Source organism: Parasteatoda tepidariorum, chromosome 4 (assembly GCF_982258835.1).
Source record: "Parasteatoda tepidariorum strain Cologne lab strain chromosome 4, Ptep-v5.0, whole genome shotgun sequence".
Lineage (NCBI taxonomy): Eukaryota > Metazoa > Arthropoda > Arachnida > Araneae > Theridiidae > Parasteatoda > Parasteatoda tepidariorum.
In genome coordinates, this window is record NC_141758.1 from 60571794 (window position 1) to 60589153 (window position 17360).

Below are 17360 nucleotides of genomic sequence, written 5' to 3' on the forward strand. Positions count from 1 at the left end.
GACCGGTCTCCTGACCAAAATATTGTTATCATATTACCCAGATTGCGGCTACCCCCTATATTTTTGGAGTCAGAAATCCGAATCCCTCGAGAAAAAAGGATATTTATTCAGAGAAATTTTTTGTGTCTCATTTCGTAACTTAAAACATTGTCTAAACTAGTTAATTAACATATTTGAGGCCACTCCGCTCAAACCTGTAAGAGTGAATTCCAGAACGTGAAGATCCAATCATTTGATCAAAAGTTATTCGAGATGGTCCGTTTCTTATTTCGTACACTGCACATGCTATTAATGGACTACCAATTATATCGGTTTAGAAATTAGAGAAATCATTATGCCCATAGTTTTAAAACATACTTAATTAAAAATTATTACATTTGTTTCGCCTCAATTCAAAAAGTGTTATCTTACTCAATAACTTTTTACTGCTTAAATTTTTTATTTGATCTTTAACTTTTTATTTTTAAAAAAAAGCACTAAATACTTTTTATGTAAAAATGCAATTAAGAAAATAAATGCTTTTTTTAAATTTTTTTCACACTTGCCCAATGATATTTTACTTGTATTTAAAATAAAATTATGTTTATCAAACTAAAATTTCAAAACTCTCAGAAATCTCAATTATGGATATAAATGTTTCACCTCTGCTGAAGTTTTATTTTTTTAAAATTAATAAAACAGGAAAAAGATATGTCTTAAGCTTTAAATAATTGTACGTTTACTTCCCAGGTTACAAATTCTTCGATCAGTTTAAGTTAGACTGAAAATACTTAAAATGAAAAACTGGCCATCTGAATAATATAATTTTTTATATAATTTATAGAATAAGTCATTTTGAATTTGAAATAAAATTCATAATTTCCGGTTAAATACACGTAAAGCTATTGTGTTTTTATCTATATAATGTATGTGTTATTAAAGATTCTGAAAATATTCATTTTAAGAATAAATAGAAATTAATTTCAAATTGTTTGAATATTTTATTTCGCGCTTAATTAAACTCATCTGATTATAATTCTGATATATTGCATTTTCAAAGTAGGAGTAGCATTATTTGAACTGTATGTCTCCATTGAAAATATGAGTATCGTCTGCTTAATATAGACTTAGTTATACAAAACAAAGTGAACGAATAAACCTTAAGTGGTATTGTTTACAGTGGCGTCATCATCATAATGCATAATTTTAAAGTTTTTTTTCCGCCCTATTAATTATACCGACTTTAAGCAAAACTAAACGGAAATGATTAATTCATGATGTAGATTTAAAGAGTTTACCCTCTATAATTAATGAATTAACATCTCTGTTATAGTTTGTTTACTTCTCTTTACTTCCTTTTTAGTTTATTTTCTATGATGAATTTTACTTTATACAGCCTGGAAAAAACTATTTTAACAATTTATCGTTAAGAAATTGCTTAACAATTGTTCAGAATAACTAGTTATTTTTCAATTAGTTCAAAGGAAATAATGATGCATCTCAAACTTGTAAACATTTATTCAACGCAGAGAAAAAGAGTATAGTCAAAACTACCAGAATTAGATAAAATTATCCGCATATGGGAACACCAAAAAGCTCGCTAATTTATACCGAATTACTTTGGTAATCATTTTAGTAAAAATTACAAAAATATGGCTTAATAAATTGGTAAATGTGGTAAAATTTGAAAATTTTATCTTGATACCTTATAACATGGTATAAAAACGATTTACTTGGTTAAATTTACTTTTAAATTTCTTTATTTTTTACTAAATGTGAATTAATAAAAACTATAATTTTGAAAACAAGAATTTCGTAAACCTTTACCATATGAAAGGAAAAATTACCAAATTAATGGTTTAAATACCGTACATTTTGGTTTTTATTACTTAAATTACGTCTTTTTTTTACCAGAAATGTCATTGCCATACAGTACGGTAATATTACTCGAATTCCTTTCTAATCAATATAGAAATAAATTTAAGAACAAAAAGTTTTAAAATGTTAAAATATTTAATAGTCTTGAGAAAAAAATCCTCATACATTGCCTTCATCAACACTCAACATGTTTTAAATGAAAGACATAAAAATATTTTTTGGAATTAAAATAAACAACCAAACGATTAAAAGATTTAGATTTTTGCAAATCGAAGAGAAGTGAAGCGATTATGCCAAACTAGGTTATTTAAATCAGATTCTATTGGAGACCAGTATGGGACGTCACGCGTGCGTTACACACCTGATTGGCTTCTGACTCGGCAAATGACACTATTTACTTACGATGAAGACACTAGCAAGCATCCAATTTCATACATTTAATTAAAAATAATGAATGAGAATTATAAATTCATCGCCCAATTTGTAGTTAAACTTATTAATGCATGAGTTAATATACACATCGAAAAGTTTCGCCATTTTTTCACGATTTGAAAAAAAAAATCTTTTTTTCATGCTCTAACATTTGTGCGGAAACTTTATATTTCAGCGTAGTGATATTTTTAAATAAGTGAATAGATAAAAAGCAATGATTTTTGTATTTCAAAAAGATTAAGTATTATTCATGACTTGAAAGCGTAGTGGATGCCGTGAATTCTATTTTTCTAAAATATAGACAATGCAATCAAGAAACGACGAAGTTGATAAAATTTGCATTTTACTTGAAAAAATATTCTCAATGGATCTAGGTGCCAGAAAAGGTCGATGTCCTTCAAACATTTAAAAGGTAAGATTTCTTTCAAATTAAGAAAAAAAAAAATAAGTAAAAAAGTAATAAAGTTGCATTTACGAAAAAAACTATTTTTACTAACTTAAAAACTATTATTATACGTAATGTGTATTATTTATAACTCAATTCATTCTGGTTTATTTATAATTCAGCAATATCTACAAGAATAAAATTCTATTACCGATTGTTATTTAAGTATAAACACGCATAATGCACTAGAAGTATTCATTCTTTTGATTGTATGTTTAAACGTGCTTCTTAATGAAAACAAAGCAATATTTTTTAAACAAAATGAGATTGTGACATATACAAGGTCTACTAAATATTGATAGAAAAACTGGAATCAGGATTTGTAATATGAATCAGGATTATCAGGATTTGTCTATGAATTTACTCATTTCTAGTTCTATAAAATAGCACGTCTATCTGTATGAACGTTTGCTTATAACAAGTGTATTGAATGCCTTCTATCTGTAATTTGCAAATATTTCAAAAGTTTTATCAAATATAACTTTTTAATGATTAAATTTGAGCTCAATATTAAGAAAAATAAAAGCTTGTTGACTAACTAAATTCTATGTATTCATGAACTTTTCAGTGATTTTTCTGATTGGCGATCATTATTATTGCGTTAGTCACTATTTTCTACTTTTTATATAAAACTTTTCACCTGCAATAAATTTAAAAAATATCGCTTTAAATGTTTTTTATATTGATTTAACTGTTGTAATTTGCAATTTTATGGATACAGCATTATTACAAAGGAACAGTTTGTTTCGTTAATATTCTAAAGGGCTGCTTCTTATATTTTTATATTATATTCGCTGTTGTTTACCAATCCCTGAGAATTACGTTTAATTTATGAACTCTAAGAAAAGGGGAGGGGAACAATTTGAAAAAATTCTTTTACTCATTCACAATTACTCATTTACTTAGAAAAAAGTTCTGGTTAACTCTAAACTCATTGTATTATACTATGGGGATTGCTTAAATAATTTTTTAAAAGGAAGTGGTCCTTATTTATTTATTTACGTCTACATGTGGGTTTCTTTGTTAACACAAAGAACTGCTTAAAAACTTTTTCCAGTTTTAAAAATATATAGCACAATTTTACGAAAGAATTTTACAAAAATTATGCATCGAATGTTATAGCACTAAATATGCGTTTTAAGGCGGTTAGCTGAATAAAGGTTAAAGTAAAACAATGATTTGTTATTGGTGTCTCCATTTCAGTGGTTTCTGCCAATCTTTCTGCCAAACTTTCAGCCAAACTTTCAGAAGCGTTGTGGGTTCAATATCTTCGTGGCATTTTTTTTTTCATTTTTATGCTATTTTTTTTTCAATTTGACTAGAGCCAAGCAATCATTTGTATTAAGCACACGGTCCTGTATATTAATCTAAACCAAATTAATTTATTTACTGTTACACACTCATGATTACGCTTCGATTTGAACCCACTATCTCCATTCTAAATAGCGTTTGGAGGAAAACGTGACTTTAAAAAAATAATTTTGAAAAAAATCTTTACTATTCAAGAATTTATTTATTTTTAATTTATTGTTACACTTACATAAGAAGACTTGTGTGCTCATTACAAAACACGGCATTTATAAGCCTTAATCAAGTTTAAGAAAATATTACTCAAATTAGAGAATAACATTCTAAAGATTCATCTATTGCAACGTGGAGGTAGCTGGTTCGAGTATGAATCCCACCGTGTCCCACGCTGGCATGTCTTTCTCTATCTTATGCTATTTGTATTGCAACTTAACAAGAACATTTAGCTGAGCTTTGTAATGAGCACACATCCTGCTATTTTTGAGTAACAATAAGTAAATAAATATAACGGGGATTTGAACCCATTACCTCTACGCTTCCATTTTAGAATGTTGATGCAGCTCTAATGCAGTAATTATATTCACCTTGATGTAGTATTTATTTCTTAACTGTTAAGCTAATAATTTAGTTCAGCCTTATCCAGACATTTGTACATTTACAAATGCATAATTTTTATAATTTTAAATGTTGGTAGATGTTAACTAACATCTTACATAAAAAAAACTAAAAAATAAAGTTAGCAAATGTTTGCTAAGTAAAATAGAGGTTACTAAAATGAACACTTTTGCGTCATCTCAAACTGCTAAAACTGCACTGTTAAAAATACCGATCTTTGCTTAAAATACCTGCAAGTGACGTAGTGTGGGCATCTTAATCCTGATTGGTTGTTGAAACGTGGCATTTGTTTACGTTAGCAACAGTTGTTTCTCTTCTATTTCGAGTAAGACAATATCATCAAATAACAGTTCTCTTAAGTAACACATTCTATATTCTTTCACAAAGATTTCAATTCTTTCACTATAGATTTCTTAACACAAAAACAGGCATGGAGCCATATAGAATATAAACAAACTAACTATGTATCGAAGTTGCCAGGTACACGGAATATAAATACACATCGGTTATAGCAAAATACATAAACAAAGAATAAATCAAGTTAATTAAAAAGAAGTAGTCGATAAAGAATTGTATTTGACCAAATTCAACGTGAGATACGGTGTTATATCTAATTAACTTCTCGTTAACATTCTAACTAATGTGGGAAACGTAGCTCGACATAAACACGTTATCTTATTTATAAGAGAACTGGTGCTAAGGTCATAGGTCACGTGTCTGAGTATCAGTGATCGTCCTCTTCTCGAGTTGCAAGTACCCAATAACCTTGTTTTAACGCACTTACTACCAAACAGTAATAAAAAATAGTGCAATAAAAACCATATTTTATTATTAATTTTACAAAAAAGTAAATACCAAAGTGCTTTGGTTAAAATTACTTTGGTGTTCTTACAGACAACGGAACACGGTAAATTTGACCATATTCTTGTAATTTTCACAATAACTTATTTTCTCGGTGTTAAAATGATAAAGCGCTGTGATAACTAAATTATGTAGCATAGCTTTATGTTTTGTCTCTCTAAAGTTTTGAAATGATTTTTTATAAACTTAAGTAATTACGTTAAGTCTCAGTTTTAACTATGTGAAGTCTCAGAGAAATCTTAGATTTAACTATGTGAAGTCTCAGAGAAGTCTCAGATTTAGCTATGTGAAGTTTCAGATTTAATTATGTGAAATCTCAGAGAAGTCTCAGATTTAACTATGTGAAGTCTCAGATTTAATTATGTGAAATCTCAGATTTAATTATGTGAAATCTCAGATTTAATTATGTGAAATCTTAGAGAAGTCTCAAATTTAACTATGTGAAGTCTCAGATTTAACTAAGGGCTCAGGGAAGGGTTCAAAATACTTTGCACACTTAAATTTCTAAAAATGATTCTTAGGACCATTTTCAAAATATAACTGTAGTAAATTTCGAATGTTGTAACTTAGTGTTTTGTATGGTATTCAGTAACCATGAATTTTTAAGAAATAACTTTCCTCCTTAAACATGTTTTAATAAATCTTATAATGTAAAATCACCGCAAAGGGAAGCATATTATTTTAAAATTTACGAACAACCATTATTAAACAGAAATACTTTAAGTATTTGTTTTCGAGAGCTACGTACAACTAATGGAGATTATTTATTTTTAACTAGTATGTTTATAAATTTGAAATGAAACCGTCTTAAAAATAACCACGTGAAAAATAAATAACATTAATAGTAAGACCCTCCTAAAAAATAAAATAAAAAAATGCATAAAATACACTATTAAAATAACATTAAGATCTTCGTCATAGCAAAGCAACTTAAATATTTGAAGTAGCGTACCATTTTAAAGTTAATGTACCCTCTGTAGTTTTATGAATCAAAAATAAATTTGAGGAAAACATCTCAGAGAATCTCAGATGAAAAATCCTCTTATTTTGCCCGAGCTCTAAGCTAACTATCATTTTTGACGCTGTTAAAAATATTAGAAGTGTAGCGACTTAATATATTAATTGAAATACGAGTATTAATATATTATTGACTTCTATAGATTAATTGAAATACGAGCGGTAACATAACAAAAACGTTCAGAAAGTGGGAGAAGCGGGTTCGAATCCAGCCGTAACCCTGGATGTATCTCTACGCTATCTTACTCTAAAACGTATCATCTGTGGTGCCGCAGTAGACTGATCGTAAAGACATGGTTCTGGGTAGAACACCGAAGTCAAGTATCACTGGCTGCTGTCATTAAGCGGGTGGGTGACCACTTTGTTCAGCCTGCGTAGGGACCGAGGGTGCGTGGTATCGGTCCTCGTTAAATTGTTTTACCGTAAAGTGCTCGACTCCGTGCTCAGGTCATCGGGCTACCAAAGCAGAGTCATCACCTCTGCGGAGGATCAAAATTGCAATCGCATGTCTTCGAATCATCCTCAGGGATGTTTCCCAGACCGTCGCCAATAGCACATTGTGTAGCGTTCTAGTGTGACGTAAATAAAGTACCAACCTACCTATTATCTTGGTAAAGAGCACACAGGCTAGTGCATATAAATGTAAACATGACGGCGACTTTAACGTTAGAGAGAACTCGAAGAGGCTAACTTGAACAAAAGAATGTCTGACTACCCGTTTGATAGTGATAAATATTACTGATAGAAAATAGCGCAATGAATATTATTAAACATATTAGAAAAAAAAATTGAAAAAATTTTACCTGGCTCATTCCTCGAATTACTTGCACAGCTAAAAAAACATAAGGATGTTGTCTTGCAGCAATTGGAGAAAGCAAATTGCATATAGATGAGAATAAAACACTCCCCACAATAAGAATTTTCGAACCGTACTTTCCAGCAAGAATTCCTCCCGGTATCTGAGTTAAAATGTAACCCAAGTATCCTGCACTCAAAATGTAGCCTTGCAGTTCTGGATCCCAAGAAAATTCTGACTGATGCTGTAAAGTTTCAAAAAGTTAGTCCTCAATATGAAAATATCGGCTTTAAATATCGGCTATTAAAATATGAGCCTTTGTTTATAATGATAATAATTAATTTAATTCATAATTAATATTTGTATAGTAATAGTAATACAGGATAACTCAAAATGAATATAGCGATTACAAACGGCTATAACTATTTAATGAAAAGGAATTTATCGATAAAATTTACGAAGAGTGTAGAAGGAACTTCAAAATGTTCTATACATGCGTCAGAGATTTTCTATGTGACTTCTCTTGTGACTTGGTCACACGGACAACATCTAGGCGGTAGTCCATTTCGCGCCATACATTCTGAAGCATTTGAGCAGTCACCGGCACAAATGCGTTCTTTGAGTTCTTCAATTGTTTTGGGCATGGGAAGCACATACACTGCAGGAATCAAGTTTTTCACACAATCCCATAGATAGAAATCGCAGTGTGTGAAGTCCGGAGATCTCGGTGGCCATGAGCAGAAGACATCGTCGGCATCTCCACTTCGACAGATTCAACTGTTTGGAAGATGTTGATTTAAAAATGTGCGAAATAAGGTACCTCAGTGTGAGGGGGCTCCTTCCTGCTGCAAGATGCAATCCGTAGAATCAGTATTTAGCTGCGTCCTTAACCATACCTCAAGCGTGTCAAGATAAACACTTGACGTAACACTTCACTCATAGAAAAAAGGACCGTACAATTTACGTAATGAGATCGCGCAGAACACATTAACTTTCGCTGAATCATGTTCAAGTTTAATTACAGTGGAAGGCTTCTCTATACCCTGCGTATGTTGTTCCCATTTGGAAGTTCTTGATTGTAACGCTGACGAAATCTTCGCTGAAGCGGAATCGCGCATGAGCAGGGTTCCGTTTCACTGCGCCTGCGCATTACTAAAAGAAATTTTGAAATTCCTCCTACATTCTATTTCAATCTTATCGATATTTTAGTTTTCATTAAATAGTTATAGCTGTTTGTAATCGCTATATTCATTTTGAATTACCCTATATAGTGTTAGTATAATATTATGTTATCAATAAATAATGTTTAACACTCCATCGGGCGCGTTGATCTGACAGATACAGGTGTGTCAATATCTCTGCTTTTGTCCCCTAAAACATTTTCTTACGACCTTGACCTTATCAGTGTCTGTCCATCTGGCCCCCTGCTACTTTGGAATGCAGTAGTGACCAGTTCGGTGTAGGAGTATTTCCTGTTTCTAAGCTTGTTTGAAGTTTTGTATCTGTTAGATACACGCGCCCGATAACGTTTGTCGCGTGAAGCTACATGGAAGTATCGAGATTCTCTGAGCGTTTTTGATTTATCTTTTTCCCACGATGAGTGCTAAACGCTTTTTAGATTTGAAATATCCGAAAGACCTAGAGCTAGTTCATAGTATTCTATTTAGTGATGGAAATGAGGAATTAAATGCTGAAGAATTTGATGAAAGTGATGCTGACGAAGAAGATATTTTAGGAACACGTGAAGTTGATTCTGATGGCAGTGAAAGTGATTATAATGACTCAGAACTCGATGATGATGCTAATAATGATGATTTTTATGTAGGAAAGGACAATAATACTAAATGGGCAAAACAGATCGGGAGAAAAAATGTGAAAGTTAGATCGCAGAATATTATCACGAAATTACCTGGAGTAATCGGAAGTGCGAAAGGTATAAAAACTATATATGGCTCTTGGAACTGTTTCTTTTCTGACGAAATATTGGAAATAATTGTGAAATGCACTAACAAATACATTTCTACAGTTTCTGATCTATATAGTAGAGAAAGAGATGCAAGACTAACAGATCGGTTTACTTCTATTAGCTGGTGTTTTGCGAAGTAATCGGCAAATTTTGGAAGAACTGTGGTCTACTGATGGAATGGGTATTGAGATGTTTAGAACGTTAATGAGTCTAAAACGATTTAAATTTCTTTTAAGATGCTGTAGAGACGAGGAACGAGAGAAGAAAAACAGATAAATTAGCACCTATAAGAGAAATGTTTGAGAAATTTGTGGAAAAATGTAATAGTAATTATTGTGTGGGTCAAAATGTTACGATAGATGAGAAATTAGAAGGCTTTAGAGGAAGATGCCCTTTCCGCCAATACATTCCATCAAAACCAAACAAATATGGCGTTAAAATATTCGCAGCAGTTGATGCTAAAACTCTGTACACTGTAAATTTAGAAATTTATGCCGGAAAACAGCCCGAAGGTCCATTTAGTGTCAGTAATTCCCCACTAGATGTTGTTCTGCGATTATCGGAACCAATTTTCAACAGTGGTCGCAATGTAACAGCAGATAATTGGTTTACCTCTATTGATCTTATAAAAGCCCTAAAAGATAAGAAACTTTCTTACGTAGGAACAATAAGGAAGAATAAAAAAGAAATACCCCCCTGTTTTGTGACATCAAGAGGAAAAGAATTATATTCAAGCGTATTTGGTTTTTCTAAAAACAGCACTTTAGTTTCATACGTACCGAAAAAAGGCAAGAATGTTTTACTTGCATCAAGTATGCACTTTGATGATGCTATAGATGCAGACACTGGAGAGAAAAAAAAGCCAGAGATCATCACATTTTACAATGATACAAAATATGGTGTTGATGCTCTAGATAAGATGTGTGGAACTTATAATTGCGCTCGCAATACAAGAAGATGGCCGATGGTAATTTTTTATTCAATGCTAAATATTTCAGCTATAAATGGCCTAATTGTATTTTTGGGAAATCAGAATTCTGTTAAGAACAGGAGAGAGTATTTGAAAATACTGGTGCAAGAATTAGTCAAAGAAGAAGTTACTAGGCGCATGACTAAACCCAATTTATCTAATGATTTGAAAATAAAACTTCAAACCTACAGACCAACTGCTGAAGAAGGAAAAAATGCAAACGATTCCAGGACCCAAAATAAACGTAAAAGGTGTTCTACATGCCAATCCAATAAGAAAAGTAGATTGACTCAATATTCCTGCTTAAAATGTAAAGAATATTTTTGTTTGGAACATGCAGTAATGTTGTGTCAAAAATGTTCAAATGAAACTTGAACTTAAATTTTGAATCGGATTCAATTATAATAACTGATTTAATTTGTCACTTTTATATAATGTATTATTTGTGCATAACTGCCCTTTTTATATTTTTTCAACTGTAATAACATGTTTAATTAAATGTTTTGCAAAGCAATTATCTTTTGTAGTAGCGTTTGTGATTAATAAATAAAATTTATTATTAAAAAATATGTAAAGATTAAAAAAATATATATAAAAAAACTAATAAAAGGTTCGGGTGTAAAAGCCTGGACCTAAAAAGAGTAAAAATAGGAAATTTAAAGTATTACATATTAACAGAAAACACACAAAACAGCGATGTATCTGACAGATACATCGCGCCCGATGCCGTAAGTTTCGAGACGCGCCCGACGGAGTGTTAAAGGTTAGGTTTTAATATTTAAAGTCCAGAATTTTAATATTTATCATTTTTGTATAATCCTCGTCTTTCTTTTTCTTTAAAAAATTTCGGGGTATTTTTCTGAACATTTTTTTTACATATTTGAATAGTGACACGACCCACCCTATTTGTGTAGGGTTTACGTCAAGCAGAAATTGTACAATAAATTGAAATAAAAGTTACAGAAGCACCCAAAGGGGCAAACAAACAGTCAAAAGACCATAGTAATAAAATCAAACACAATAAAATCACAATGTAATAAAATCGAACACAAAAAAGTTAAAATTACTGAGATTACATCGTAATGGAAAAATGCAGGTAAAACCGATAAAAAGAAATTGTAAACAGTTGACAGTGATACAAACCCCCATGAAAGCATAAAATCAAGCCCCAGTAGAAAAGATAAATGACAAATAATGAGTAACATAAAATCATTAAAGAAAAAACATTAAAAATGGAATAAAGTAAAACAATAAGTTAAAAGCCGATGAAATGCCTGAGACACCCAAGAAGTAGGGAGCGCAGGTTCCGGGTCTTATTGCCTGTTTCCGAGTACATCTTCCAGTGTTTGTTTAATAATAGAGATGATAATTTTTCTGCAGGCTAGATTGGCAAAGCATTGGTGTTGATTAAAATTGGTAAAAATATTGTCACGAAGTGTCCGGAATTGGGAACAATTGAAAATTAAATGATCGATTGTCTGTTGTTCCCCATAGTAATTGCATTGAATGTTTTTATTAAAAAGTCTATTTTGATGTTCTCCGAACACTCCATGACCCGTTAAAAAATTGGTTAAAATAAAAATTTGCCTGCAGTCTGTTTAGTTTTGGATCCTTGAAGAATTTAAAAGTTTGCCTGCCCTTCCCAGAACTCTGCCACTCCCGCTTCCAGCGACTCATATTGTGATGATTGACCACGGTTTTAATTTGGGCAGTGGAACTGGGGACTTCAATTGAGATGTTGCAGTCACTCGTGGCTTCTTTTGCTGCCCGATCCGCCTCCTCGTTGCCTTGAATGCCCACATGGGCTTTGACCCAATTGCAATCAATGTTGTCATGCCAAAGAAGTTTTATCTCTTCCACAAGTTTTGAAATAGGCTTTGGATTGTTTAGTGCTTGCAACGAGGACAGCGAATCGGAGTAGATGGTTGCCCTGGGATAATCCATGTCAGAAAGCCATGAAATTGCCTTTTTAATTGCCACGAGCTCTGCAACATAAACGCTAGAGTTATTGGTGAGTCTGATGGAGGCCACCTCAATAGTCTCACCATCCAGTTTCACAATCATGCCAGAGCCTGTTCTATATTCCTTATCGTTAGTATTGGGGTTGGCGACCTCCATCCTCGAACCATCAGTAAAAATTTCAAGTCCCGTATTGATTGGTAGATACTTACCGTAGGGCACAGAACGAAAAGTGGATGGGTGAAGCCTAGATGGAGGACAGTCAGGACGTGCAGTCTGTAAAACAGCCCTAATATCCGAGTCAAAGTTTTCCAGTCGCCACTTCCACCTAAGTCGTTTGACACAAATATCATTAATTACTTTAAGGTGAATAGGCTCCACCCCCGCCAGTATCTGGAGGGCCTCTGTGCTGGTAGTTGCATAAGCTTTAGTTATGAGTATTAGCGAAGACCTTTTTATTTTATTTTATAACCGTCGTTGAACAGCCGACCCAATTTCATGGGTTTACGACTACTTACGTTCAACTCCGTAGCCTTGTAATTTTGAACCAATCCAGAAGACAAGGAAACTCCTGGATCAGTACCCCCAGAGGTATTGATTTGTTGTGGGAACATGGAGGACTTTGAGACTCGACAGATTTAACGTGCATCAGTCACCATATAGCGAAGACCTTTGGATGGAATTTAATTTATCATTGATCCTATTAGTATTACGATACCAGACACTGGCGGCATATAAAATAATGCGTTCTGTGGCCCGCAGGTAGATGGTTTTAAGTATTTTTGGCTTAAGTCACCAGGTCGCCCTGGCCACCCTTTTAATAAGATTGTTAAAGTTTCCTACTCTCTCCTTGACCTGGTTAAGATGAGGTATCCAGGTCAAGCCTTGGTCAAGTAAAATACCCAGGTATTTAAGAGTTTGGACCTGTTTAATTGAATATGTATGATTATTGCTCATTTTAATATTCGGTGGTCTTCCGATTTTCTTTCTACTGTTGGGAAATGTGATGCAATACGTCTTATTATCACTAAATTTGAGTTTATAAGCATTAGCCCATTCCGAGAGTCCGGTAAGACAGCGGGTGGCCAGTTGGTCAAATAGATATAAAATTGGGTGTCTCAACAACATAAAAAGATCATCCGCGAAAGCTATTAAGCGGCAATCATTAAAATCAACCTCGATAAAATCATTAAAATTAATATGGTTAAAATGATGGAAAACAGTGTTGATATAAATAAGCCACAACACCGGCCCAAGCGACGAGCCCTGCGGAACTCCCATGTGTATGAAACGTCTAAAAATACAATTGCCTTCCTCATCTTTAAAAATCACTTCTCTATTACTGAGAAAGCTAAAAAGCGTTTTACTGAAGTTATCTGGGAGATCCAGTTTTTTTTACATATTAGAGCACTTATTGATTTTTAACATTTAAGATTTTAACCGAGTCATTTTTATCTGAAATTTTTCTATTATTATATATTTTTACATTGTAACGCTCTATGTCTCTGTACTATTATTGTCCCCCATACATTAAGTTTTTCTTATTCAACAACGATTTGAAATTTTGATTAAATTTGTATTTTAATATACGAATTTAATCCAGTTTCATGAGAGTTTAAGTGAGAAGTAATGTTTTAGTTTGGAATACTTATTTAATCAGAAGAAAATATTTAAAAAAAAAAAGAAAAGAAAAGAAAGAAAAAAAAATTTCTTCTGTTTTATTCTAAATAATATATTCTAAAGGTTTAATATACAATTAAAATATTTTAATTTTTAATTGTATATTAAACCTTTTCCTTACGGCTGGTACAACATGTGGACCACATGTGTTGGTAGAATATGGTACACCGTAAGCAAAGGGCCGTAAGCTTTAACTCACTGATGGTTTAAATGAGTTAAATTGGGAAGATGTTTCTCCCTTATACATTATTTCCCTATCTAACGTGGTACCATATGGAAAAGTCTGCATGTTTAAATACGACTTTTTACTTGCTGAACCGTAAGTGGGTTAGGACACATTGTTTTGAAAAAAGTTTTAATTGAATTATTGGGGACTTTGTTTGTTCTTAAAAATCTGGACTACAGTGATTATGCATGAGTCAAAATGAGTCATATGCAGGGCTAAAGAGAATAGAGGGGCTGGTTCACTCCTTTGAAGTAGCTCTCGCCGCGCCAATCATCCTATTTTCTGTAGTGACGTCACTTTGGCCCAAAGCTCGCACTTTTACTTCAAGAACGGAGCGTTTGGCCTTGCTAGCTCTAACTAATATTGGAGCATTTTTTTTGTGACATATTCTAAGACATTTGTAATTTTCTATAATGACTTTCTTCAGTTTTTGCAGTGAATTTACAAGAATTTAAAACTATTATCGAAATGCCAGTTTGCGCGATTGCAACTTGAAAAAATTTTGATATAAAAACAAAAGGAAAAAGTATAATTTTCCGCGTGTTCCCTAAAGTAAATGAACAACTATGTAAAGAATGGATTCCGAAATGACACAGTTAATATAAAACAGCTATACGTTTATTCTGTCGTTAAGAACTTTTATAAAAATTCATTATGTAAATAGAAACCGCCTCGTTACTTCAAAAAGAAAGGCAGGTGAAAAAAATTAAAAAATGGATAAAGTCAAAGAAAATTAAAATGTAAATAAAAAGTATAAATAAAGTATGTAGTATATAGTTGGAATTCTCCTAATTTCATAACATATTTTTTAATGTAATTATTCTAAATATTTATGATTTTTTTTAAAAATTATATTCTCTTAAATTTAAATATCTATAAATTATATCATCGTAAATGTAAATATCTATAAACAATTGTAAAATTTCTATTGTCATTATGAACCTAAATTATTATTTTGTTTCAGTAATTAGCGCTTAAGGTTGATGTTTCCTAATGATTAAGTATGAACAAATTGCCATTAACGGCATATTTTAAAATCAGGGATTCTAAATTTAACTCAACTTATTGTTATAAAAGAATATGTAGATAAAAAAAGTTTCGATATATGCTTTCATTTTTCTTAATAATTAAAGTTAAAACTGAACTTTTTAAAATAAAGTATTTATAGTGTCATTTTCGCCAACTAGTAAAACATTTTTATAAGTTTAAAATGGTATTTTTTTTAATATAATGGCCAAGAAGTTTTTTTTTGAACTATGTTTATGAACGGAAATAATGCGTTAATTACGTAAAGTTTGAAAGCTAATAACCAGAAAAAGTCTAACTTATTTTTAAAAAGAGAAAGATGCAAAGTTATCATAATATCTTTGCTTGCGATCTCCGAGATCTGTGGACACAGTGACGTCATGAGGAGGGAAATCGTAGCTTCAGCTCTAAGAGCGGAGTGAACTAGCCCTTCTATTCTCTTTAGCCCTGAGTCATATGAGTCAAAATTTGTAGTACTGCCAATAAAATTTCAAGCACAATAAGAACTAAAAATTTATGCCTGAATTCAAAGTTTAACTCTTTAGTGGCATTTTACAAAGCACGATTATAAAAATGCGCCAATAGTAAAAATTTTTTTTTTTTAATATAAACTATTTTCAGATATTTATATTCTTTATCATATTCTTACAGGTAGAAGGTACGAGCATTCAGTTGTATATTTATTCCATTCAAAATATAATGTCTAATAAACACATACTATTTTTTATAATTCAAATTCAATAATAGTAAAAAAAAATTGAATTGTAAGGTACAAATTTTTTGCATCACTTTAAAGAATGCAATTTTAAATGGCAAAATACAAAATTTGAGCGAAGGCGGTCGACTAATTCTTGAGAAATCGAATTTTAAAACACGACTTTTTCAAATTATTAATTTGATAAGGTTAATCATTAAAATTGAGTTCTAAAACGTGAAGATCCCAGCATCAAATCAAAAGTTAAACAAGGGGTGCGGTTTTTTTTTTTTTTTAAGCACTGCAGATCTTTTCTTACTATGTTGTTAGCTATATCGTTGCATTTATTCTAGCTATGTATAAAAACATCGTAATATATAAATGATTACTGTTTGTTTAATATTATTTCTCATTACAGATAAATATATTTCATTTATGATAATAATATGCCACAAATTTGGACAATAAACAGAAGTTTGCAATTTTAATTTTCTGCACTGTAAAAAATAAATGCTCTAAATTAAAGACAGTTTCTTCTTCTTTTTTTACGAAACTTTCCTTGGAAATAATCCAAGCGAACATTTCCTTATATTAAAGATCTATCGTCATTACAGTATTTTCGAAAACATAATGATTATGACTACTGATTTGAAAATTCAACTGGAGTAAAATGAAAAATAATGAATGACCAGGGCCATCACCAGGGTTTAAATCCCGGACACCTGCTTGATAAGCGAGGACTCTAATCTCTATTTCTACCCGACTAATTGTGCAAACGGTTATAAAATCAAATAAATCATATTAGAGATTTTTAGGAATGAACGGAAATATGACTCATGTGAAAATCAGTTTTATCAAAGAATTTAGAACTCGTGTTGCGTCAAAAAACCTATGATTTCGTGATATAATGACTGTCCAAAAATATCAAAGCACGGCTCAAGGATTACTAAGTCATTAAAAAAGAGAGTTGCACTTCTTAAAATGCGTATCAAAAAATTACAATATTATCCTTGTTAAGTATCTATGTCAATAATGATAATATTATTATTAACTATGTACTGATTACGTATAAGCAATAATTGAAAATTTATACATAATGAATTAAAGTTCGCATTCAGATTCGTTTTTATTTACTGGATTAAGATTTATTTGTTTTTAATCGAAATAAATGCCGAAACAACTTAATTAAATAAGCAATATTAAAAAGCAATGTAAATAATCTTACTTACAAGTTTAGTATACTCTTTTTCTTCTGTTGTTATTGGACATTCAGTGTAATTTCTTCTAAAAACTTTGGGTTCTACATTGGTGGAATTCGCCATAACAACCATAGCAAGGGCAATATTCAATCTCTGAGATTGAGTGACTATAGAACATAGGAAGCCCAGTAGAGTAACTACGTATCTTCTTTGTAAAAGTCCATGAACTAAAAAATATTCATTAATATGCATATACAATGTAACATAAATGGTTTCTCATAAAATATCAGTAATCCTAAATCAATGATT

General features: G+C 31.5%; 1 protein-coding gene across 4 annotated transcripts in view; it reads right to left on the bottom strand.

Annotated features, from left to right (window-relative positions):
* LOC107448863 (putative inorganic phosphate cotransporter) overlaps positions 1 to 17360 on the bottom strand; it is a 44069-nt gene that overhangs the window by 11378 nt on the left and 15331 nt on the right. For all 4 annotated transcript variants that reach the window (XM_087161209.1, XM_087161210.1, XM_016064215.4 and 1 more), the window contains exons 2-3: positions 17082 to 17278; positions 7339 to 7575 (exon numbers count right to left, since the gene is read on the bottom strand). In XM_087161209.1, coding sequence (XP_087017335.1) covers positions 7339 to 7575; positions 17082 to 17278 — 434 coding nt within the window. The remainder of the gene's footprint in view (positions 1 to 7338; positions 7576 to 17081; positions 17279 to 17360) is intronic.